General features: G+C 40.8%; 1 protein-coding gene across 1 annotated transcript in view; it reads right to left on the bottom strand.

The window, feature by feature from the left end:
• Nucleotides 1-26,701, bottom strand: part of LOC112253050 (VPS10 domain-containing receptor SorCS1-like) — a 49,784-nt gene that overhangs the window by 15,561 nt on the left and 7,522 nt on the right. The window contains exons 2-16 of the mRNA XM_024424919.2: nucleotides 26,554-26,621; nucleotides 24,679-24,778; nucleotides 24,144-24,302; nucleotides 23,193-23,266; nucleotides 20,371-20,435; nucleotides 19,215-19,333; nucleotides 18,924-19,013; nucleotides 10,728-10,907; nucleotides 9,482-9,628; nucleotides 9,285-9,387; nucleotides 8,548-8,624; nucleotides 8,027-8,118; nucleotides 7,502-7,609; nucleotides 5,705-5,822; nucleotides 5,229-5,362 (exon numbers count right to left, since the gene is read on the bottom strand). Of these exons, the coding sequence (XP_024280687.1) occupies nucleotides 5,229-5,362; nucleotides 5,705-5,822; nucleotides 7,502-7,609; nucleotides 8,027-8,118; nucleotides 8,548-8,624; nucleotides 9,285-9,387; nucleotides 9,482-9,628; nucleotides 10,728-10,907; nucleotides 18,924-19,013; nucleotides 19,215-19,333; nucleotides 20,371-20,435; nucleotides 23,193-23,266; nucleotides 24,144-24,302; nucleotides 24,679-24,778; nucleotides 26,554-26,621 (1,634 nt within the window). The remainder of the gene's footprint in view (nucleotides 1-5,228; nucleotides 5,363-5,704; nucleotides 5,823-7,501; nucleotides 7,610-8,026; nucleotides 8,119-8,547; nucleotides 8,625-9,284; nucleotides 9,388-9,481; nucleotides 9,629-10,727; nucleotides 10,908-18,923; nucleotides 19,014-19,214; nucleotides 19,334-20,370; nucleotides 20,436-23,192; nucleotides 23,267-24,143; nucleotides 24,303-24,678; nucleotides 24,779-26,553; nucleotides 26,622-26,701) is intronic.

The following is a 26,701-nucleotide window of genomic DNA, read 5'->3' on the forward strand; positions in this document are numbered from 1 at the left end:
AGCTCGAGACCTGCTGCTGTGGACAGAAATCTGTCTCTGGTGAGTACAGCATTTGTTCCTTATTAAAGATTACTGATGAAGTTGTTATTCATTTGGTCCGTTTTTCGTCATTATACAGCATTTAGGCAGCTCATTTTTATGCCATCTCTGTTACTATTGTTACATTTTACTGTCATTATTAGCTGATTAGTGTCAGAGGCGTTATTTCGGCTAAACCTAGGGTATGGCATTCTTTGGAAATTGAAGCTAATTTACTGCATTTCTACACATTTAAAAAACCTAAAATGCTATTTGGAGAACAGCGAAAACAAAACTGACCCCAGCCATTACTTATATCATGGCAATATTAGGTTTAAAGGTCCTTAGAATGGCATATACAATGTCAACCACAGCTCAACCTCATCATAAATTCACACATTTACTTGTGGAAAGCTGCATACAGCGCAACATGAAATAGATGCATAATACACGCTATCAAGTCACAAAAAGGCTGCCTTCAGATGCTGACATCCATAGGCGGCAAGTGAGTTTCAAGTTTGGGGAAGCTATTTTGACACCATAAAACTGCACCTTTATAATAAAGGATTACATGCATCTATCATCGCATTTGCAGACTAATGTAAGGTAGGCTACTATTCCTAATGTGATGAGTAGATTGCTTAGTCAGAATTTAGGCTAATAATGTGACTCAATCACTGTTAGCAAAACAGACCGTTTTGAACAACGAATGTGTTAGCGCATAGTGACAGAGTAGGTCTAATCAGGGTTTATAGCAGGGTTTCCCAACCCTCTCCTCGGCCCCCCCAGACGTTTCAAATATTTGATTTAGTCCTAAACTGGCCCACCTAATTCAATTAGTCAACTAACCATCAAACCTTTGACGAAATGTAATCAGATGTGCCAGTTTAGGGTTAAAACAAAAATGTGAAATGTCTGGGGGGCCCCCGAGGAGAGGGTTGTGAAACCCTGCTTAATATGACTGGAGATACAAGCAACATCTCTTTTAATACGACACAAATTAGTAGGCTACTCTGGTGACACTGACAAACAGTAAAAACAACACTTTCTTGAATAGAACCTTCTAATCTAGGCCTAAGAAAAGGGGAGACACAAATTGTACAATATGACGTCCATCTAGCCCGGAGGAGGAAATTATTGTCCCCAAAAAAACTTCCCAGTGACCAGTTGTACTGATCCAATGATAAAGACAGTGAATATGCCAGCACTCACCGGGGATATGGCCGATGCTCTCCATTGGTGCCAATAAGATAGGCTACTGTTCGCTCAATTGGGTGTTGAGAATTCTAGAGACAAATTAGAGTCTTCTTTTTTAGCAATAGCCATTTCCTTTCTAAACAAGTGTTTTCCTACGATTGTATTTGGAAATATTGCGATAGGCCAATTTAACCACTTTTCACTGACAGCTGCTACTCATAAGATATTTTAATAGGCTATTTGCCGCACGTTCTGCCCAAATTTCTAATGATCCTCTGGAGCCAAATCATGCTCTTTGGTGTAGTATTTTAAATGATTTAATTTATTTGTGTATATGCATGTGTAACGTAAACTAACCCCATTCCGCAGAAATGTGCGCAACCGCAACATTCAAACGAGGCTACAACGAATGGGACTGTAGCGACTGTGTTGACTTCAAAATCGGGGGTGTGAACTAGGTTTCTATTCAAGCGTTCATCGACATGGTAATGGCTCTATAGTATTGGAGAAAAGTTGAATAAACGGACCCTCCGTTACATCGTGGCTTGTCATGTAGTAACGTACAGCACGCATAAAGCTACTATTTCTGTCTTAGTTTCTCTCTCCACCAGGTGTAGCACTTCTCTCATCCTTTAAAAACAAGAAATGGACAGTGACGGGGGTAAAGGGGGGATACCTAGTCATTTTTTGCATCATCGTAGCATGCGATCATCATTCTCAAAGCCGCTGTTTACTTCTAAGATCACTTTAGCACCGCCCTAAAAACCCAAACCTTCAAATAGGTATGTAATGACACATTATATAAAGTCTTTATAGTGTTTTATTTACATGTTGGACAGATCGAGTGAAAAAAAGCTATTTTCCCACACGACATCTCTCCTTCTCACTATCACGTATTAGTTTCGCTTCCCCACCCGCCATTTTTTTAAAGATCCGATGGGGCTCATTGCCTGCTTGAATCATGCAGAAACGGGCAGCATTTAGGTCATGTCATTTATTCTGTTGGAAAGGGGAGAAATTGTGCTTTACAATGGTATTGACATTACAGTTGATCTGGAAGTATTACGTTTTTGGGGCGCTAAAATAAGGGTAATTGTACGGACCAAGGCGATGTACGAGTATACGTGAGTTTACGTTAATTATATAGCAATTTTTGTCAAATATAATTCTATTTACTTTACGGGAAGCTTATCTTCCCCTAGCCTGTTGGACATGCTGCCTATGTTGACATCGATGTGAAAGTAACTAGTGTTTAAAACAGCTGGCTATGAAGCTTAAAGGAAAAATCCACTCAAAACCACTTGTTTCTTTAATTTACAGTGTTAAATAACACTAATATTTCCGAATAATATGTTTTTGTGAACAAATGTTTCATATTGGCATTATAATAACGTTGGTTGCAACATGGAAAATCTTTGCGGAAACCTGTTAAGAAGCTAGCTATCTAGCCAACCAGCCAGCCCATAGAGAGAGCATTGAATTGCTAGCTAGGTAGCTAGCTAGCAAACATAGCTACATACAATAATATCAAATACAATATCAGCATGTAAAGTAGCTAGTTAGCTGTAAATCCACCTAAACAAACTGCACAATCAATTTAGGAGTCTACAATCTCACCATGTTCAACCTGCAGATTGATGTGCCTCACAGAGTGGAGTCTGACATTCGCAATGGCAGATATACTTTTGAGGAGATGGGAAATGCTGTCCATGCTATGTCAATGTGCCGTGAGGTTCATTCTGGGTGATTCTGGGACAAGACGTGCACTCCTTCAAATAGCGAATACAAGTCTATTGTGCACTAGTTCAAAAACCCAACATTAGCAAGAATTTTGTCAATAAGAAGTACAACATTACAAGTCTTTTCTGAGATGTGAGATAAGTTGCTATCTGTAATATCGTATAGCTTTGGGAATTGTGACATTACGTACTTTTGAGGAATATAGGCACGTTTCTCGATATGTACACTGCCTTTGAGAAGGGATTGCGTGATGATTAGCTTAGCAACCGCATGACAACATGAACGTGATTGGTCGACAGTCTGCTGAGTGGGGCGTTATACGTTCCGCTAGCGTCTCACATATCCCAGAGAAGTTAACTGAGGAACTGCTAACGCTCTCTAACACAATCTACATATCTACAGATGTAGGATCTTAATTTGATGCAAACTTATAAAGTTTGTAATTTTCACTTTGACATTTCAGACTTAGATTTAACCTAACAAAAAATGTATCAACCCCTACAAAACTGTCCATTAAGTATAATCCACATAATAATTCACATGTCCTGTTACCGCAGGATTATTTTCCTGCTGAATTCATATTTAAATCATTATTCTACATCTGTACACATAGTCACACCAGTCACGATTTCAAGAGGCACTATCCTCTACTTCATGCTCCTTTAGAGCTGGATTGAGTAATCACGCAAAGATATGGAAGCCGCACGTATGGACACACCTGGCCCATCTGTGCGGCCCTGTATTCTGAGAGAGAGACATTCCCCAGTACACCTGACTGACTACGCAGTTGAATACCTCGCTCACCAAGATCAATGCCTAGCCTCAACACAGGCACTGCTCTGACAAGGACGATGGAGTAGTCGAGCAGATATACTAACAAAGAGCAGTTTGCCCAGCTTCAGATCTAGTGCCCACTTGATGAGCCAATTCCCAGGCCTTTCTAACCTCCAAGCAGCTATGTTGGAGGAGAAAATAAAGCTTGTGGAGCGTCAGCTGGATGAAAATCACAGTGCCGACATGGATTGTGAAGGATTAGAATCCCAGGCCAGAAAAGCTCAGCAGTAAAGGGAACAAAATATGTTGCTACACGAGAAAGCATAAATAAAATAGAGAATGAGCTGGAGCTATTCAAGCTCGCCACATCTTTCCTTAACGATGATGAGGAAGATGATGATACCTCCAGGAGCACCTCTCCAGCACTATCTGACGGGTCCCTCCACACACCTTGTGACAACTTTGTGCCTTTCCCACAGGCACCACAGGCAGCACAGGAACCTCAGGCAGAACAGGCACCACAGGTAGCACAGCGAGACACCAACCTTGAGGAAAGTTGAGCCTATGGTGACTCACCTCCACTTCTTCCTGCCTATCCATGGTACAACCTGCCCCACGACCTGGTATGAAACAGCTAACTGCCTCATTATACAGCATCTCAAAGTCATCGTTGCCCCAATTTGAGAGCGGAAGAGAGAGTGACTCAGAACAGCTACGAGCTCAGATTTGTTTCCCATGTCAACCCGCTCTTGAGCAAGATGCCACAGGACTACAGAGATTAATTTGTGGAGTACAGTTTTGACCACGGTATCGGACAGGCCAAATGTACGCCTTACCTGACTTGACAGCCAGGATCCAGAAGAAGTCCAAGGCTAAGCATATATCAAGCAGAGATGTGGCCCTCTACCAATGTGACAGTTAAGAATGACCAACGTGCCTCCACTAGACCAAAGGAGAGAGCCAATCCTTAACATCAGTGAATATCCAAGCTCCTAGGAGCCTGCTCAAGCCAAGACCCCTTCCAAACCCTAGCCATTCTCTCATCACTGTGACAACACATAACAAAATCTCATCTCATGTCCAGAGTCCAAGAAGTTGAACACAGGACAGATCGTTAAATGGATAAAAGATAAACAACGGTGCTGGAAATGTGGACAACCCCATAAACCTGATGCTTGTACCCTCGAACGACCCAACCATGCAACTAGCAGCACCAAACGATCTTTCACGATTCCTTCCATCAAAACCATAAGAGCGTTCTTATGGGGAGTGTCCCTACTACAAATATGTACCTGGACAGACCCAACAGATCACAGAAATGTATGATGAACGTTGTGAAACTTCTCCTTCACAATGGGGATAAATGGTTACAAACAGTCTGCAAATGTGTTATTGTGCTCCAATGGTGCCTTTTTTTGCAGCTAAAAGGATTAATAAAGACTGTATGGAATTGAATTGAATGTTAAATAAGCGACAGTAGCAGGCAGTAGGCTCCTCACCACTCAAAGTCAGCCTCAGTGCATGGACAGGAGTCTGACATCTGGGAGATGTACTGATCTTTGGTTTTGACACATCTGGCGTCGGGCTTCAGATTCTGGAAGATTCTCTTCACTCCCATGATGCAGACTTTACCCTGTGAGAAATAATGTATTATTTGAATAATTAACTATAACATTTCAGAATTGACTTCCTTTTTTATTTAACGACTTCAAAGGTAAGACACTGATTGATGGAGTTAAAAAATTCATTATAGTAATACACACATGAAAATGTGTATAACTTATACTTTGTTATCTGGAAGTTAATACACAGAAAATAGCTATAATATTCAGACAAATTTGAGATAGACAATTGGGTGAGATAGGACATGTTCATCTTCATTGTGTCCATGTAGAAGAATAAGCTTTAGCAGATGTATTCCATCAAACCAAGGTCCCCAAAGCCATTATAAATGTATCACAATGGTTGCTCTTACATCATTGTGTAACTGCCAGGTCTGATAGTCGTCTGTGGTGCACCTTCTGTTGAAGATGGGCCTGAAGTCAATCTTGACAAGCTGCCATTCAGAACGATGGCTGAAATGGCCAAATATTCTGCAAACACAAAAAGTCAGGCATGAGAAAAAGGGAGGGAAAAAGGGTTAATAGCAAAAAATATTTTTTTAGCACACAGTCATGGCCAAAAGTTTGGAGAATGACACAAATATTAATTTCCACAAAGTTTGCTGCTTCAGTGTCTTTAGATATTTTTGTCAGATGTTACTATGGAATACTGAAGTATAATTACAAGCATTTCATAAGTGTCAAAGGCTTTTATTGACAATTACATGAAGTTGATGCAAAGAGTCAATATTAGCAGTGTTGACCCTTCCTTTTCAAGACCTCTGCAATCCGCCCTGGCATGCTGTCAATTAACTTCTGGGCCACATCCTGACTGATGGCAGCCCATTCTTGCATAATCAATGCTTGGAGTTTGTCAGAATTTGTGGGGTTTTGTTTATCCACCCGCCTCTTGAGGATTGACCACAAGTTCTCAATGGGAAAGGCATTGTTCGTCACCAAACTGTTCCTGGATGGTTGGGAGAAGTTGCTCTCGGGGGATGTGTTGGAACCATTCTTTATTCATGGCTGTGTTCTTAGGCAAAATTGTGAGTGAGCCCACTCCTTGGCTGTGAAGCATCCCCACACATGAATGGTCTCAGGATGCTTTACTGTTGGCATGACACAGGACTGATGGTAGCGCTCACCTTGTCTTCTCCGAACAAGCTTTTTTCCAGATGCCCAAAACAATCGGAAAGGGGATTCCTCAGAGAAAATTACTTTACCCCAGTCCTCAGCAGTCCAATCCCTGTACCTTTTGCAGAATATCAGTCTGTCCCCGATGTTTTTCCTGGAGAGAAGTGGCTTCTTTGCTGCCCTTCTTGACACCACTTTGCCTCACTGGGCATGCAGATGCACTCACACCTGCCTGCTGCCATTCCTGAACAAGCTCTGTACTGGTGGTGCCCCGATCCTGCAGCTGAATCAACTTTAGGAGACGGTCCTGGTGCTTGCTGGACTTTCTTGGGCACCCTGAAGCCTTCTTCACAACAATTGAACCGCTCTCCTTAAAGTTCTTGATGATCCGATAAATGGTTGATTTAGGTGCAATCTTACTGGCAGCAATATCCTTGCCTGTGAAGCCCTTTTTGTGCAAAGCAATGATGACAGCACGTATTTCCTTTGCAGGTAACCGTGATTGACAGAGGATGAACAACAATTCCATGCACCACCCTTCTTTTGAAGCTTCCAGTCTGTTATTCAAACTCAATCAGCATGACAGAGTGATCTCCTGCCTTGTCCTCGTCAACACTCACACCTGTGTTAACGAGAGAATCACTGACATGATGTTAGCTGGTCCTTTTGTGGCAGGGCTGAAATGCAGTGGAGATGTTTTTGGGGGATTCAGTTCATTTGCATGGCAAAGAGGGGCTTTAAAATTAATTGCAATTCATCTGATCACTCTTGATAACATTCTGGAGAATATGCTAATTGCCATCATACAAACTGAGGCAGCATACTTTGTGAAATGTTATATTTGCGTCATTCTCAAAACTTTTTGCCACAACTGTAGAAGTGCAATGAAAAAAGGCTACCATGGCTGGGCACAAGGGATGTTTGCGATTACAAAGAGAAAATAGAAACAAACTTTTTTTTTCTCCAAACATCCAATCAACTTTCAGTGCATTGCATAATACATACTATATCCATATGGCATTTGTTTTGATTCTTACGTCATGATGAGGGTGTCCTCCCCTGGCTCTCCTAAGACTCCGTCTACATAGAGAGGAGAGGAGGTAAAGCTGAATTTGTTCCAGTGTCTTCCCTCATCAAAACTCAACCTGGATGGAGAAACAACATGTTGTCTCTCATACATGTGGACCCCTCACTGTGCATAGAAAGGATTGTACTGTAATTCATTTGATCACCCTGTTGCAGGAGAACATTTCTGCAATGCAGTGTATTTGAGGTTTTAAAAGGCTTCTGAAGTTTGTAATTTCCATTTAGTCATTTCTGACTTGAATTTCCCTTACGGAAAAAGAATCAATCCCTACAAAAAATGTAAGTTCAGTACAATCCACATAATAATTCACATTTCATGTTGCTGCAGGATTATTTTCCTGCTGTAGTAAACTGGCTCAAATTAAGATCCAACATCTGTACATAATACAGTCCATAAAACATTTAAATAGACAAACGTAAATCAATGTTGATAATTTAACAGTGTGCACGAAGTTGAATGTTAAAGGAAACAATACCAAATGTGTCTGATGGGGAGAGGTGTGTGTCGAATGGCCACTAGGGCACCGCCCTGGTTAAGAAAGAGGATGCTATACTCGTCCTCAAATACCTACAAACAGGGACAGGATTTCATCACATTTTCACAGAGGTCAGAGATGTACATAACGTTCATGTATACTTTTGATGAGTAATAGACCATAATATTTCATGACTATACTACTATTCTACTATATCATGCAACACAGCTACATAGCACATGAAACACAGCAACATAGCACATGCAACATTATATAGAAAAAAAATTAAGAGGGCTCATCAAATGAAAAACGCTCCTAAGAAGCTGTATAGGAAAATAATAATGACTGCCCATGGCGCGTGATCAAGGGTAATGTCAATCTATATCATGCATCATTCATTTAGAGTTTGCTTCCTCCTCCAAATGATTGAGTCATAAGCCGATTGATCTTTTCTTCTATGTGTCTGTCGTCTTGATTTTGTGTCACACTTCAGTGGCGCCTGTCTCTTTCAATCACAGTACCTCTCTCCAAGTGTTGCCAGCATCTGAGGTGATGAAAATGCTGACATTATTGGCGGTCAGCTCAGGCCCAATGGTACCTTGATGTAGAAGGTATAGCATAGTTAAAGTGTAAACACATTGAACAATTATGAACTTTCATTTTATGCCTTCTCAACCCACATTACAATATATTTAATGAACAATTAAATCAAAATGAAGATGCATACACACTGCAACAGGCTACAGCTCTCCTAAAAAGTGAGTATTTACTGAGACATTCAGACATTCCAATCTCCAATAGATGTGCAGGCATACTCTGATCAATTTCACAGTGCAACCAGATCTGACCAAAGGGTTTTAAGGCAGAATGCCAGCAAGATAACAGGGGTCTTTAACGGTGGAAAAAGAGCAAAGTGAAAGAGTTGTGTAAAAACTGCTAATTGGGAACCATAGGGGTATACTACAAAGCAGGATCAAGGAGTTATCCAGTTAATTTGCCTAATTATTTGGAAATAACCTTTTATTTTTTTGGAAAGATAAGCTTGAAATTGGCATGGTCAAATTGACTCAAGAACCTAAAATACATATCTAAGTTTATCTTTCTTAATGAACCAGAAAATCTATGGTTATTTCTGGTTGTTTATCAAAGTTAGCTGGCTAAGTAATTGATCCTGCTTTGTTCTATACCCCTCTGAGGGAGAGCAGAGGTCCTTGTGGGCATTGCTAAAAAAAAACTAAAGTTATCAAATAGTGCTTACCTGATGCTACTATAATTCCTGGAGCTGATTCTTTGCTGACTATGTTTCCAGACGTGTATGGGTTGTCAGACACATGGAGATGCAGGTGCAATGAACAATAGGGCTAAAAAATACCAAAACAAAAAGACATAAGGTGGTTTATAAACCAAAACTGTTACACGTTTTCAGATATTGCTCACTTGCAAATGCAGACTCACCTGTACACAGTAAAGTCTGGTACCGCTCAGATCAGTGGTAGGAGCATGTAGAAGACGCCAGTCTCGCCCCTTATTGTAAGTGATAAATGTTTTCACTTCGTTCTCGACAACTTTATTTGACAAGAACACCCCTTTTATCCCTGCTACCTAGGAACACGTGAGAAACAGAGACATGAAAAAATATTGAGGGTCAAAAGCTACAACTGTAAATGATTCAAACATAAGTAAAGCTGAAGCCTTCGTTTTGAGGTGGAACGCGATAGCATTTCTGACAGGGAGCACTACTTTGGACCATCTGTGGGTCTCTGCAGAGTGAAAACAACATATGGCGGAGCCCAAAGACATTTCTATTTCTTTGTATTTACAAACGGAGATGCATGCACTGCACTCACACAGCACTCACTCCAGTACATCCTGCACCTCAATCCAGAGTGCACACATTTTTGTTTCAAGAAATGTCTATGACCTTTTTGTAGCATTACTGAATAAGCCATCTCCTGTACATATTCAGAGTGCCTTTACAAAAAGGGTTCACAGTCAGTGTGTTTGGTCCTGTGAGCTTCAACACGTATTCTGGTTTTAATGGAGACAATGAGCAATGAGTATAATCGTTGCTGATAGCTATCTAGGCTGTATGGTTGTATTAACATAATTACATGAGTAGCTTTTACTGCTAGTTCAGGATGAAGGTAATCAACGCTGATTACATGTGTGGGTTGGCGTTGCTTTGTAAGGTCGTCAATAGCGCTATACCTAGCGGTCAGTGAAGGCAGATATGGGTGCAGGTTCTACAGTAGCTGAAGTTGATATAGTAGAAGTGAATCAAGAATTACTGTGTGTAGACCTGGAAATGTGCTAACGTAAGAATGCTACATACTGTACCTTATAAAATGAGATCATCTTGGTTACGCATGGACCTGCTAGTTAATGGCTAACAAAACTCTATATTTCATAGATGTAGATTATAATGATCTGATATTGTATGAGTATGCTAATATACTCTAATAATGCTGCATACTTGGATATGGCAGGTCTTCATGACTGATGTACAGTATGTGTTCGCTTAAGTTACTAACATATGAAATAAGGAGGAACAGCCGGGATTTAGGCTTCAAAAAGATGCATGGCTGTTACAAGGCAAGGGCACTCCAGTACCATCTGTGCCATAAAGGTTGAGACCTCTTGTCAGAAGTGGTAGTGTGCATACAAACAGGGATGGCACTCTAACTAAGCCGTTGCTACATACCTCATAGAGGTCTATCATAACGTTGCCCTCTGGTCCCCCACTGCTCACTACGTTCTCCAGGGCCAGAGTGAAGAAGAGACCATGGGCCTCTGACATGTACAAGTTGTAGGAGTCATTCTGGTGCCAATCCTGCACTGCTGCCACCACCTGGTTATCATCTGTGCTGATTATCTGCAAGTCCTGGAAATGAATTATTAGTTAGGATCCTATACCATACAATTACAAATGTTATTTTCCTTAGGGATTTTGTTTCAGGACTGCAGTGGAACCCAATGACCACAAACAGGTTGAATTAACATTGTTTCCATGTTATTTCGTTTAGAAAATGCTATGTGAGGATTTTGAATCAATGTTGAAAACTGATCGGATTTGCAAAAATGCATCAACTTAAGGGAATTTCTGTGATGTTTGTCTTTTTTTCACCCAACTTTTAACTTAAATCAAACTACATGTTTTTTTTGTGGGGGGGTTTTAACGTTGAATTCCCGTTAGTGTCCAGTGGTGTAATTCTGCACACAACTGTAGGGGAGAGTGGGGTAAGTTAATCCATTTTTTATATTAAGCATCACTCCATCAAGGGAATTATGGTATTCTTTCTAACAAACATGCAGTCTCTACATACAGTACCAGTCAAAGGTTGACACACCTACTCATTCAAGGTTTTTTTTTTTTTGTATTTTCTACATTGTAGAATAATAGTGTAAACATCAAAACTATGAAAGGACACATATGGAATCATGTAGTAACCAAAAAAGTGTGAAACAAATCAAAATATACACTGCTAAAAAAAATAAAGGGAACACTTAAACAACACAATGTAACTCCAAGTCAATCACACTTCTGTGAAATCAAACTGTCCACTTAGGAAGCAACACTGATTGACAATACATTTCACATGCTATTGTGCAAATGGAATAGACATTAGGTGGAAATTATAGGCAATTAGCAAGACACCCCCAATAAAGGAGTGGTTCTGCAGGTGGTGACCACAGACCACTTCTCAGTTCCTATGCTTCCTGGCTGATGTTTTGGTCACTTTTGAATGCTGGCGGTGCTTTCACTCTAGTGGTAGCATGAGACGGAGTCTACAACCCACACAAGGGGTTCAGGTAGTGCAGCTCATCCAGGATGGCACATCAATGCGAGCTGTGGCAAGAAGGTTTGCTGTGTCTATCAGTGTAGTGTCCAGAGCATGGAGGCGCTACCAGGAGACAGGCCAGTACATCAGGAGACGTGGAGGAGGCCGTAGGAGGGCAACAACCCAGCAGCAGGACCGCTACCTCCGCCTTTGTGCAAGGAGGAGCAGGAGGAGCACTGCCAGAGCCCTGCAAAATGACCTCCAGCAGGCCACAAATGTGCATGTGTCTGCTCAAACGGACAGAAACAGACTCCACGAGGGTGGTATGAGGGCCCGACATCCATAGGTGGGAGTTGTGCTTACAGCCCAAAACCGTGCAGGACGTTTGGCATTTGTCAGAGAACACCAAGATTGGCAAATTCGCCACTGGCGCCCTGTGCTCTTCACAGATGAAAGCAGGTTCACACTGAGCACATGTGACAGACATGACAGAGTCTGGAGACGCCATGGAGAACGTTTTGCTGCCTGCAACATCCTCCAGCATGACCGGTTTGGCGGTGGGTCAGTCATGGTGTGGCATTTCTTTGGGGGGCCGCACAGCCCTCCATGTGCTCGCCAGAGGTAGCCTGAATGACATTAGGTACCGAGATGAGATCCTCAGACCCCTTGTGAGACCATATTCTGGTGCGGCTGGCCCTGGGTTCCTCCTAATGCAAGACAATGCTAGACCTCATGTGGCTGGAGTGTGTCAGCAGTTCCTGCAAGAGGAAGGCATTGATGCTATGGACTGTCCCGCCCGTTCCCCAGACCTGAATCCAATTGAGCACATCTGGGACATCATGTCTCGCTCCATCCACCAACGCACCACAGACTGTCCAGGAGTTGGCGGATGCTTTAGTCCAGGTCTGGGAGGATATCCCTCAGGAGACCATCCGCCACCTCATCAGGAGCATGCCCAGGCATTGTAGGGAGGTTATACAGGCACGTGGAGGCCACACACACTACTGAGCCTCATTTTGACCTGTTTTAATGACATTACATCAAAGTTGGATCAGCCTGTAGTGTGGTTTTCCACTTTAATTTTGAGTGTGACTCCAAATCCAGACCTCCATGGGTTGATAAATTTGATTTCCATTGATAATTTTTGTGTGATTTTGTTGTCAGCACATTCAACTATGTAAAGAAAAAAGTATTTAATAAGAATATTTCATTCATTCAGATCTAGGATGTGTTATTTTAGTGTTCCCTTTATTTTTTTGAACAGTGTATTTTAGATTTTAGATTCTTCAAAGTAGCCACCCTTTGCCTTGATGACAGCTTTGCAAACTCTTGGCATTCTCTCAACCAGCTTCATGAAGAATGCTTTTCCAATAGTCTTGAAGGCGTTCCCACATATCAAATCAATCAAATCAAATCGATTTTATTTGTCAAATACACAGGTTTAGCAGATGTTATTGCGGGTGTAGTGAAATGCTTGTGCTTCTAGCTCCAACAGTGCAGTAATATCTAACAAGTAATATCTAACAGTTTCACAACATATACCCAAAAGAACATGTATTAAGAGTATACATACATATATGTCAGAGAGGCATTGGACTAAGATACAGTGGCATAGTATAGAGTACAGTATATATAAACTCAGCAAAAAAAGAAACGTCCTCTCACTGTCAACTGCATTTATTTTCAGCAAACTTAACATCTGTAAACATTTGTATGAACATAACAAGATTCAACAACTGAGACATAAACTGAACAAGTTCCACAAACATGTGACTAACAGAAATGGAATAATGTGTCCCTGAACAAAGGGGGGATCCAAATCAAAAGTAATAGTCAAAATCTGGTGTGGCTACCAGCTGCATTAAGTACTGCAGTGGATCTCCTCCTCATGGACTGCACCAAATTAGCCAGTTCTTGCTGTGAGATGTTAACCCACTCTTCCACCAAGGCACCTGCAAGTTCCCGGACATTTCTTGGGGGAACGGCCCTAGCCCTAACCCTCCGATCCAACAGATCCTAGACGTGCTCAATGGGATTGAGATCCGGGCTCTTCGCTGGCAATGGTAGAACACTGATATTCCTGTCTTACAGGAAATCACGCTCAGAATGAGCAGTATGGCTGGTGGCAATGACAACAAGCTCAGTCCGATGATGCTGTGACATACCGCCCCAGACCATGACGGACCCTCCACCTCCAAATCAATCTCACTCCAGAGAACAGGCCTCGGTGTAACGCGTATTTCTTCAACGATAAATGCGAATCTGACCATCACCCCTGGCGAGACAAAACCATGACTCGTCAGTGAGGAGCACTTTTTGCCAGTCCTGTCTGGTCCAGCAACAGTGGGTTTGTGCCCATAGGCGATGTTGTTGCCGGTGATGTCTGGTGAGGACCTGCCTTACAACAGGCCTACAAGCCCTGAGTCCAGCCTCTCTCAGCCTATTCCGGACAGTCTGAGCACTGACGGAGGGATTGCACGTTCCTGGTGTAACCTGGGCAGTTGTTGTTGCCATCCTGTACCTGTCCCGCAGGTGTGATGTTCGGATGTACTGATCCTGTGCAGGTATTGTTACACGTGATCTGCCACTGCGAGGACGATCAGCTGCACTTCCTGTCTCCCTGTAGCACTGTCTTAGGTGTCTCACAGTACAGACATTGCAATGTATTGCCCTGGCCACATCTGCAGTCCTCATGCCTCCTTGCAGCATATCTAAGGCACGTTCACGCAGAACACACAGATGAGCAGGGTGTTTTTCAGAGTCAGTAGAAAGGTCTCTTTAGTGCCCTAAGTTTTCATAACTGTGACCTTAATTGCCTAACGTCTGTAAGCTGTTAGTGTCTTAGCGACCGTTCCAAAGGTGCATGTTCATTAATTGTTTATGGTTCATTGAACAGGCATGGGAAACAGTGTTAAAACCCTTTACAATGAAGATCTGTGAAGTTATTTGGATTTTTACTAATTATTTTTGAAAGACAGGGTCCTGAAAAAGGGACGTTTCTTTTTTTGCTGAGTTTAAATGAGATGGGTGATTAGCCATGTTCTGTTATAATCTCCACCCGGCACAGCCAGAAAAGGTCTGGCCACCCCTCAGAGCCTGGTTCTTCTGTAGGTTTCTTCCTAGCTTCTGGCTTTTCTAGGAAGTTGTTCCTAGCCACTGTGCTTCTACATCTGCATTGCTTGTTGTTTGGGGTTTTAGGCTGGATTTCTGTACAACACTTTGTGACATTGGCTGATGTAAAAAGGGCTTTATAAATACATTTGATCAATTGATTGATTGATTGAGTGATGCAATATTTACAAACAATTAAAGTGACTAAGATACTGTAGAATAGTATACACATATGTATAATAGTTTACACATATGAGATGGGTAATGCAAGATACATCATTAAAGTGGCTAGTGTTTAATTTCCTTAAAGTGGCCAGTGATTCCTAATCTATGTCTATAGGCAGCAGCCTCTGATGTGCTGGAGATGGCTGTTTAACAGTCAATGGTGTAGCATAGAATACAATACAGTATATACATAAGAAGGAGTATATGTATACGAAGGACGCACTATATAGGTCTTGAAGGAGTTCCCACATATGTTGAGCACTTGTTGGATGCTTTTCCTTCACTCCATGGTCCAACTCATCCCAAACCATCTCAATTGGTTGAGTTTGGGTGATTGTGGAGGCCATGTCATCTGATGCAGCACTCCATCACTCTCATTCTCCGTCAAACTAGATTGGATGGTGTATCGCTGCAGAATGCTGTGGGAGCCATACCAGTTTAGTATGCCTTGAATTCTAAATAAATCACTGACAGTGTCACCAGCAAAGCACCCCCACACCATCACACCTCCTCCATGCTTCACGGTGGGAACCACACATGCAGAGATCATCCATTCACCTACTCCGTGGAACCAAAAATCTCAAATGACAGATTTCCACCGGTCTAATGTCAATTGCTCGTGTTTCTTGGCCCAAGCAAGTCTCTTCTTGTTATTGGTGTCCTTTAGTAGTGTTTTTTTGCAGCAAATTGACCATGAAGACCTCATTCACGCAGTCTCCTCTGAACAGTTTATGTTGAGATGTGTCTGTTACTTGAACTCTGTGAAGCATTTATTTGGGCTGCAATCTCATGTGCAGATAGCTCTAATGAACGTATCCTCTGCAGCAGAGAGAACTCTGGGTCTTCCTTTCCTGTGGCAGTCCTCAAAAGTCAGTTTCATCACAGCGCCTGATGGTTTTTGCGACTGCACTTAAAGAAACTTTCAAAGTTCTTGAAATGTTCCGTACTGACAGACCTTCATGTCTTAAAGTAATGGACTGTCTTTTCTCTTTGCTTATTTGAGCTGTTCTATGGACTTGGTCATTTACCAAATAGGGATGTCTTGTGTATACCACCCTTACCTTGTCACAACACAACTGATTGGATCAAATGCATTAAGAATTAAATAAATTCCACAAATTAACTTTTAATAAGGCACACCTGTTAATTGAAATGCATTCCAGGTGACTAACTCATGAAGCTGGTTGAGAGAATGCCAAGAGTTTTTAAAGCTGTCATCAAGGCAAAAGGTGGCTACTTAGAATAATCTCAAATACAAAATATATTTTGATTTGTTTAACACTTTTTTGGTTACTACCTGATTCCGTATGTGTTATGTCATAGTTTTGATGTCTTCAATATTCCAATGTAGGCAAACTTTTGACTGGTAGTGTATATTTCAGGATGTTATGTATCCCTGGAAATAATCAGAATTCATGTAAACATTACAGTTTTGAAAACATAGCTTGTCCAAAAAAAGTGGTCTCTTGGCACAACTTACCCTGGATACAGGGTAAGTTGAGTTGCGGGACAGGGTAAGTTAAGCCACCTGCAAATTTCTGTACTGAATTAAATATTACCACTACATTTTCAAAATGACAAAGCAAAAACAGGTTTTTAGACAGAAAAAAAACAGAAAGTATTCAGACCCTTTGCTATGAGACTCGAAATTGAGCTCAGGTGCATCCTGTTTCCATTGATCATCCTTGAGATGAGTCGACCTGTGGTCCACCTGTGGTAAATTCAATTGATTGGACATGATTTGGAAAGGCACATACCTGTCTATATAAGGTCCCACAGTTGACAATGCATGTCAGAGCAAAAACCAAGCCATGAGGTTGAAGGAATTGTCCGTAGAGCTACGAGACAGGATTGTGTCGAGGCACAGATCTGGGGAAGGGTACCAAAACATTTCTGCAGCATTGAAGGTCCCCAAGAATACGGTGGCCTCCATCATTCTTAAATGGAAGAAGTTTGGAACCACCAAGTCTCTTCCTAGAGCTGGCCAAACTGAGTAATGACTATTTGACCAAGAAGGAGAGTGATGGATTGCTGCAGCAGATGACCTGACTTCCACAATCAGTCAACCTTCAATTGAGATGGTTTGGGATGAGTTGGACTGCAGAGGGAAGGAAAAGCAGCCAACAAGTGCTCAGAATATGTGGGAATTCCTTCAAGACTGGTTGAGTGAATGCCAAGAGTGTGCAAAGCTGTCATCAAGGCAAAAGGTGGCTACTTTTTGAAGAATCTAATATATATTTGTTAAACACATATTTGGTTACTACATGACTCCATATGTGTTATTTCTTAGTTTTGCTGTCTTCAGTACTATTCTACAATGTAGAAAATAGTACAAATAAAGAAAAACCCTTGAATGAGTAGATGTGTCCAAACTTTTGACTGATTTTCTCTTGCTCTTTTCTCTTGCTCTCTCTCTCTCTCTCTCTCTTTCTCTCTCTCTCTCTCTCTCATTGTATACTAAGAAAATAAAACAAAAATATAAATATTTGAATGAGTTACAGTTCATAAAAGGAAATCATTGAATTTTAATAAATTAATTAGGCACTAATCCATGGATTTCACATGACTGGGAATACAGATATGCATCTGGTCACAGATACCCTAAAAAAACAGGTAGGGGCGTGGATGAGAAAATCAGTCAGTATCTGGTGTGACCACCATTTGCCTCATGCAGCACAACACATCTCCTTCACATAGATCAGGCTGTTGATTGTGGCCTTGTGAAATGTTGTCCCACTCCTCTTCAATGGCTGTTCGAAGTTGCTAGATATTGGTGGGAACTGGAACACGCTGTCTTACACGTCAATCCAGAGCATCCCAAACATGCTCAATGGGTGACATGTCTGCTGAGTATGCAGGCCATGGAAGAACACAGACATTATCATCTTCCAGGAATTGTGTACAGATCCTTGCGACATGGGGCTGTGCATTATCATGCTGAAACATGAGGTGATGGCGGTAGATGAATGGCACGACAACGGGCCTCATGTTTCATTGAAATTGACATCGATAAAATGCAACTGAGTTCACTGTCTATAGTTTATGCCTGCACATTCAATAACCGCACCGCCATCATGGGGCACTCTGTTCACAACGTTGACATCAGCAAACCGCTCACCAACACGACGCCATACACATGGTCTGTGGTTGTAAGGCTGGTTGGACATACTGACAATTTTTTTAAATGATGTTTGAGGCGGCTTATGGTAGAGAAACTAACATTCAATTCTCTGGCAACAACTCTGGTGGACATTTCTGCAGTCAGCATGCCAATTGCACGCTCCCTCAAAACATCTGTAGCGTTGTGTTGTGTGCACATTTTAGAGTGGCTTTTTATTGTCCCCGGCACAAGGTGCACCTGTGTAATGATCATGCTGTTTAATCAGCTTCTTGATTTGCCACACCTGTCAGGTGGATGGATTATCTGGGCAAAAGGAGAAATGCTCACTAACAGGGATGTAACCAAATTTGAGCACCAAATTTTAGAGAAATACGCTTTTTGTGCGTATGGAACATTCCTGGGATCTTTTATTTTAGCTCATGAAACAACACTTTACATGTTACATTATATTTTCTTCCTGTGTATGTGTACTTTCTATTCAATTTCTTTCTCATTATTTCATTAAAGTTGGCCTTGGGAAAGCAGGAAAAGCAACAACAGTTTTTATCAGTGTTGTGATATCAAAACTGTTCAAAAGGGTAAGAAACTGTTGCTCACTGGATTCATAACAGGATAGTAGTAATACAAGTATTGTCATGTCAAAGTACTATTTCCAACCCACCTTTGGAAATGTGTACTTAGGCAGCTTCATGGGGAAGAAAGCATTTCTTTTGTATGACACATAATGGACAGGCCGGCCACCCATTGGTACCTAGAGGAACACATTTATTACAGTAAATCACTGTAAATTGGGCTGACAGACTACTAATTATGTAACAGTCTTAGTTTTACGTTTTTATACCATTCTCTGTTGGTTTATGGTCATTATTCCTTACAAGGTTACATTAAGATAGTATTTCACACAACAGTTTTAGTGCCTTTTTATTACCTCAGAAACATTCAAAATTCCCACCTGAATGAATACATACTGGTCCTGAACCACCAGGGAATCCGGGCTGATAAACCCAGGGAAAGGCCTGCCTTTGTTGGCCTCTGTGCAGTTCTGCAGCTTACATGTTATATACTGGGATCCTATAACAGAAGTTAAATAATTGCTACAATGTAACAGGAGAAAAGAAGTGCTCTGTGACTATTCAATCAGAGACTAGCATTTAATTTCATTGATAGTAGAAAGCAGAAGAGCAGGGAGGCCAATTTCTATTTCCACTATTAACAGAGATGGAATGTGTCCCTCTGTGTTAGCTCTAGCCAAATGAGCCATTCTCCTCAGGGACAAGACATTAACACTGGAGCCCTTATGGAACAGTCATTCTAAACACTCCGTCCAACTTAAGAGCCCAGTCAGACCAACTGTCCCTTAGTAAATTAATAAACTTAATTGTAAAGTAGCGAGTGTGTCTAGATGCAGCCAATTTGCATGGGTGAGAGTTATGTGTACTTGAAGATCAGTTTCCTCTCTACGTGATGACTATTGTATAAAAGAGGACGGCTTAGGGCTTTGCACCCCCTTGTAAGTAAATACTGATGCTACCGCTGTTTATTATCTATGCATAGTCACTTTACCCCTACCTATATGTACAAATTACCTCAACTAACCTGTACCCCCACACATTGGCTCAGTACCGGTACCGCCTGTATATAGCCTCGTTATTTTATTATGTTACTTCATATTTTATTTTTTACTTTAGTTCATTTGTAAATATTGTCTTACCTCCATTTCTTGAACTGCATTGTTGGTTACAGGCTTGTAAGTAAGCATTTCACGGTAAGGTTTACACCTGTTGTATTCGGTGCATGTGACAAATACATTTTGATTTAATTTGATAAGTATAAGTGTAAATATAGATAAGCGTGTTTTATGCTTTGTTTTTTGGTATTCTATTCCCTTTTGAAAACAATAGTAACAGCTGCAGTATTCCAAACTCATTTTGTGTTAAGTTCCCTCCTGTCTGTTTGAAATACGATGGTTATAGGTAAGGTCTCTGCAATTTTGCACCCTGTAAAGGCTGTTTCGCAGATGGAAGATGTCACTTGTGTGTGTAAATGATCCCTAGATTCCCAATAATAAAATCCCTGAATGTGATGTCCTAGATGTGATGATGACTCACGTCTGTCAGAAACACTTGTCTCCAAGTGAATCATTCCTGGTTCTTTGTCCAAACCCAGTTTTGACCTGTGGGGAGAGGAGAGACAACTGAGGAACATTGCAAGTCAGAACATCTTTTCAAATATGATATGTGCATTATATGGTAAATACCTTATGTTTGGATTTATAATAGTATCAGTTCATTTATGATAGAATCTCAACATTTTCATCAATGACATGTACATTTAGCTCATGATCTAGATATGATCGGTTCATTGAAGAGCATAGGTGCGCCTAAATAAATATTCAGTTCAACAAGATGAAGAAAGGCACGCTGACATCAAACTGTATGGGAAACATGAATAATCATTCTGTTGGTTCTCATCTATTCCAAAAGGATCCTGTGAACAAAAACAGTACTTCACAGTCATAAAAAAGTGAGATACAGAGAAATTAATCAAAAACAGAACTCAGAACAGAGATATGAATTTACAAATGTCAACCCCTCTGTTCAATCACGCTAGTTCTACCTTTCTATTAAAACGTCAGCTTCCTTGAGAGGACAAAGTCATGTCGGAAGACATTTGAAGGATGACAATATTTGGGATTTCCATTTTGATTCAATTAAATTATAATAGGGAACCTAGCTGCTTGAAATGGGCGAAAAAAAATAACAGCAACAACAACAAAAAATCCCGTAAACATTGCCCCGTCAATCACTTGGCCTGTGGGGTAATTCGGAGGGAAGATGCCTCGGAGCCATTTCATCCTTTTTCAATTGAGCCTCAACTGGGAGGCAGCGGTTAAGTGCGGAGTGACAAGAGTGACCACTTGTTGTATAAATAGCAGCTATTGTGGAAGAAAATGGGTTCCTTCTCATTTTCTATACTGTGTCAGTGTCTGAGCCACAATAAAAGAGGTCCCATCCTGCTTCCCTCAGCACTCTGTAATTGACTTGCTGCTCCATCTATTTTAATGGACTTTCTGTCAAATACTTCATCCTCTTCTATTGGAGAACAGCAGCCCCATGTTCTTAAACAGGTTCCTTATATGTTCCTCTATCACTGTGGACTGTATGGACTACATGCTTGCATTGTGTGATCTATAAGGCTTGTTAACAGGTTGATGGTGTAAATATGCCAAGGCGAGTCTACTGTTAACAGTAGATAAACTGCAGTTATGTGGAGCAGCAAAACATATGAAAAGTCAAATGAACTGAAGATATGAGCTGTATTTTCTCCTTGCTGAAATATGCATGCCCTACCTGAATGTAATATTCATACCACAAACAAAACAGATATATGTTTGGTAGGAGGGTGTACACCTTTGTTTGCCTCAGAGAGGACAGTTTTATAATTGATGGCAATAATAGCAGGATCATAGAAGTTGTAAACAACAAAGAAATATAGAATAGATACATAAACCCAAGCCATCTAAAGTAAACCTCTAAATCAAATATTTAATCAATCATTTAAAAAGGAGGGCATGCCGGGTGGCGCAGCGGTCTAAGGCACTGCATCGCAGTACTAGCTGTGCCACAAGAGATCCTGGTTTGAGTCCAGGCTCTGTCGCAGCCGGCCGCGACCGGGAGACCCATGGGGCGACGCACAATTGGCCCGCCGTCATCCGGGTTAGGGGAGGGATTGGCCAGCAGGGATGTTCTTGTCCCATCGCGCACTAGCGACTCCTGTGGCGGACTGGGTGCAATGCACACTGACACGTTTGCCAGGTGTACAGTGTTTCCTCCGACACATTGGTGCGGCTGGCTTCCGGGTTAAGCGGGCATTGTGTCAAGAAGCAGTGCAGCTTGGCTGGGTTGTGTTTCGGAGGACAGACGGCTCTCAACCTTCGCCTCTCCCGAGTCCATACGGGAGTTGCAGCGATGGAACAAGACTATAACTACCAATTGGAAAACTCTTTCTATTTTTATTTTTTTATTTGATGAATGGAATTGAATGCAACAATTTTCTAAATAATCCATACAGTACAACCTGTACAAAAACCTCCATGCAAGCTGGTATCAATCCATCGTATACCTGTAACTAATTAAAATGCTAATGTGTTACTCAATACTCAATCCAGTTCTACTCTGGTATCAACTCCATCAGGAAATCTTAGGGCAAATATATGAACTGTTCAAAACAAGAGACCAATAATGGCTTTTACTTCGATGATACATTGCTTCCACTGCATCTTTCTTTGGTTCCTGTCTTGGGCTAAAAAGCACCTGATCATCATTTGTTCCCAAGTGATACAGTTTGTGAAAAAAGTTTTAGTCAAATTTTGGCCCAATATTAGTAAATGTGAAATATGACCTAATTCATGTATTTTAATTGACTCATCCACTTTAAGAGATGACATTGTCCTAATGGCATTATTTATCAAAATGTTAAAAGCTGCCCGATCACCCAATAAGTATTGATCTCCCTTGCCCCCTTGTAAATATAAATGATTTAGTGATTACACATATTCATAGTATCGTTATCTGGCAACAGGGACTACTGCATTAAGATACTGTATGTCATGGCAAATAATGTAGATTAGTGACAAGCACTAAATACAGTATTTCTTAAGCACAACTGTTGGACCTTAATAAAAGAGTGTAAGAATATCTATTTCAACTATTCATGTGTTCATCAGGACCATAATTGTACATACTATATGCCATGTATTGAGTTCAACTCAGGTACCGGCAGAAGACTAAATTCATTACGACAATTCTGATAGGCTATCAGTTCAGAATACTGTCAGTAGAGGAAAGACTGGTACTTTTTATGAAATTGTAGTACTACTACTTGAAGAATGTGTCCAAAGATGGTGGAAAAGACTCATTTATACTCTCACCAGTAAAATCTGTTGGGGACCACACTGTCATGTACGAGCTGCCATCTTCTTCCAAATTCAACAGAGACGTAGAGCTGAAAGAAAAGAACATCCCAGAGTTTGAGAAAATCTGGAGAGAAATTTTTTTAATAATATTCCAGAGTTCAAACTAAGACTTAAAACGAAGAAAATGTCAGACCTGGAGAATTCTCTTTCCCTCTATTTTAGGGACTGTCATGTAAGTCTAATGGAGGCCCATACAAAATGTTAATTATATTGACATGTTTTTTCCCCCTTTTTGCACTTTAGAGCACTTTGTTTGAATGTTTCTGTTGAGTGCTGTACAGTTGAAGCTTTAAAGAAGATTTGAAAAAAGTACTTTATATTTGAAATACACTTTCAAAGAGTTTTTATTATGACAAGCTCGTTTGGATCAGCTTCTCCCAGTGGTACCTCTCTACCTCCGTAGGATTTGTTCCTAATTGACAGCGACACACTTAACCATCAGTATAATCCCTTTGCATTATGCTATTGAGCTCCTTCTTTTAGCAGAGTAGGGCTGTTATCCAAGCTCTCGAAAGACATGTCATCCATCCTGTTATAACAGTCAACTCTTTTCAGAGTTCAGCCTAATTCATAATGATAAGACTTTTACATCATCTGAGAGCACATCGCACATAAGGAACTATTTTACAATACAATCATTTTCTACAGTGCTATTGCACTGTACAATACAGCAAACAGCTAAATGTATATACAGATAGAAAGAGGTGCTTTCCCCTCTGGGAGAAAGTGATGCTAATGCAAGAACAAGCATACATGTAGAGCACACAGCTACCATTGAAGTAAACATCTTGTTAAAGTCAATAGACTCACTGACATTAACAAGACCCTTGGCTCAATCAATCAATTTGTGTGTGTGCTTTCTCCCCCCTCCTCACTCCTCAGTTCTAATTGACAGGAGTCTCTTACCTTCTGGTCGTGGCTGTAAGCCAGGATCCAGTCCTCCTGCTCGGGGTGGAAGAGGAGGCTGAGGATGTCGAAGGCTAAGTGGTACCTCTGATAGGATGCGCCCTCGTCAAAGCTAATGAGCAGGCTGCTCTCCACCTCCGGGTCGGTCAGTAACATGATCTGAGATGAGAGAGGACAGGTCAGGAGAGGAGAGGAGGGAAAGTTATCCTCCTGCTATGACAGCATCCACAAGGCATTAGGTGTGCTGTCTGTTAGGTCTGCTGTATATTCTGAGGGTGAAGACCATTTTATATAAACGGAGATGATATTAGTAGTAATTCAAATAAAAATGCTGCCACACAAGAGAGTATGAATAAGATTGATATTAGCTCTAAAATCTAACAGGCATGTATGTATGTGTTTTATAAATCACAACATTTAGCAAAGATTCATTTTTATTCTCCATTCATGTTCGTAATGATTCAACTTGATAATTCTACTATTGTTAAGAGTTTTAAGGACATAGTTATGGTAAGGTACATGTATGAGTACGTACCTTTCGTTTGTTATTCGGACTCACGTACAAGTAGCTCAGTATGGTTTTTGGCCCGACCTTTTCATCAAGTTTCTCATACCTGGTTCCATAGTCTGTTGACCTAGAATTCAATTAGGGGATTAACTAAATGAGTTATTCTACTGTTAAATCGTGAGTCTGAGAGCACAGAGCAATATCAATAATAATACCTATGGTTCAGTACAGTGACGGTTTCATTAGGCTTTCGCAGGCAAGCAGAACATTGGAACTGGAACGATGCAATTTGCTAGTTTAATGGAGAATTGTTCAATTATAATAATAAACATGGATATATGTATGACAGACTACACAAGGGAATTATATGATTTGTAGTTCATCTAAAACATGTGTCCTAAAACATTGACACCACAATATACATTACAAATGTCTACCCTGCTTCTCGCTAATATTCAAAACCAAGCTTGATAACAACTGTGTTGGAGTTGGAGACAGTTACGTAATGATATTAGAAAAGCTACTCCAGAAGCATGTGTATTTCACATTGCCATCTGGTATATTCTGGATGTCAGAAATATTTCAAGTTTAACCCTCCTGTTGTGTTTGTTTCATGTTCATTTATTCTGTGTTCCCAGTCCAAAATGACTGCCCCATTGTAGCTCATTATAAATCCATAATAATACATATATTATCACCTAATGTTGTGTTATATCTTTTTATCAACTTAAATTCTTGTGAACATTACAAGTTCTGAACTTCTATTTGCTATTTATGGCCTGTAGGCCTCACTGAACTCATACAACTTGTTTTTGAGTTTAAAAAAAAGCATAATTTATGGATTATTTTGACTATAACAAATACTGAGATGAAACATATTGTGTTATTTATCACAGACTACTTTGTGTCAAAGTTTAACAAGGACTCTCTCCTCCTCACCAGTGTCATGATCAAAGATATGATCAAGGGCCTCACATACATACTGCTTTATCTTGGCCAGGTCGCAATTGTAAATGAGAACTTGTTCTCAACTTGCCTACCTGGTTAAATAAAGGTGAAATAAAAATAAATAAATAAATACATTATATCGTTTGGTCATTGTGCTGCCACAGAATTAATTGTGATCAAGGCCTCAAAAAAGCTTTATATACCAGAGCTGCAAGAAAAATTCTTTATATTATTGAAACAATGTCACAATTGTTTGTGAGAATGCCAACAGGCGTGGTTCCCGTGGGGGAAAGATTCTATTGGGGAAAGGTTCCCGTGGGGGTTGCCATGGAAGCCAAGAAGGGGAGTGAGGTGTGTGTGTGTGCTCAAACACACATGCATGTGAGGGTCTGGGAGAGGAAGTGTGTCCATCTGATGAATGGGCATGTGCCTGAACTCAATTATATACACTAATTGTAGCCTCACCCATTCATTTCTAATGACCGGTCATTTTTGACCGGGAACAACACAGGTGTACAAAAGTTAAATAAAACACCCAAAATTGAATGAAAATCATCAAAATGTTCAGATGCTCTGTGTGGACAAAGTCATGGAACCTTATGACAATCAGATTAAATTAACTACATTTTTCAGAGAGAAAACTTGTAAATTGGTCCAATTCGACCGGAACACAGCAGAAGGGTTAATATGCTACATTCAGGAACATACAGTACAACACTAGTTTGCAATATTTGAACACAATGTTCCCAGTGTACTGTCTCTGTTTATTATCTCCCTGCTTCCCAGTCTCTTATACACTTGTATAACTAACATGCAACATTCAAATGGGCCATTAGTTTTTCCTAAGCATGTGATAGGCAATCTCTCGGGCCCATGGTCACATGATCAAGAGCAACTCTTGGTCCTGAACATGAACACCGAAGCCAGACCGAGATTAATTGAACCACTCCTTACCTCCATAGAGAGCTCTCTGTGACACTGCCAAGGCTGAAGTCAAAGTACTTAGTCAGCATTAGAATCACCTACAAAACAGAACAAAGTTCCCATCTCAGCGTACAGTTTTAGAAAATACTAGTAATAGACAACCCTCTGTTAAGGTGCA

This window comes from Oncorhynchus tshawytscha, linkage group LG06, assembly GCF_018296145.1.
Source record: "Oncorhynchus tshawytscha isolate Ot180627B linkage group LG06, Otsh_v2.0, whole genome shotgun sequence".
Lineage (NCBI taxonomy): Eukaryota > Metazoa > Chordata > Actinopteri > Salmoniformes > Salmonidae > Oncorhynchus > Oncorhynchus tshawytscha.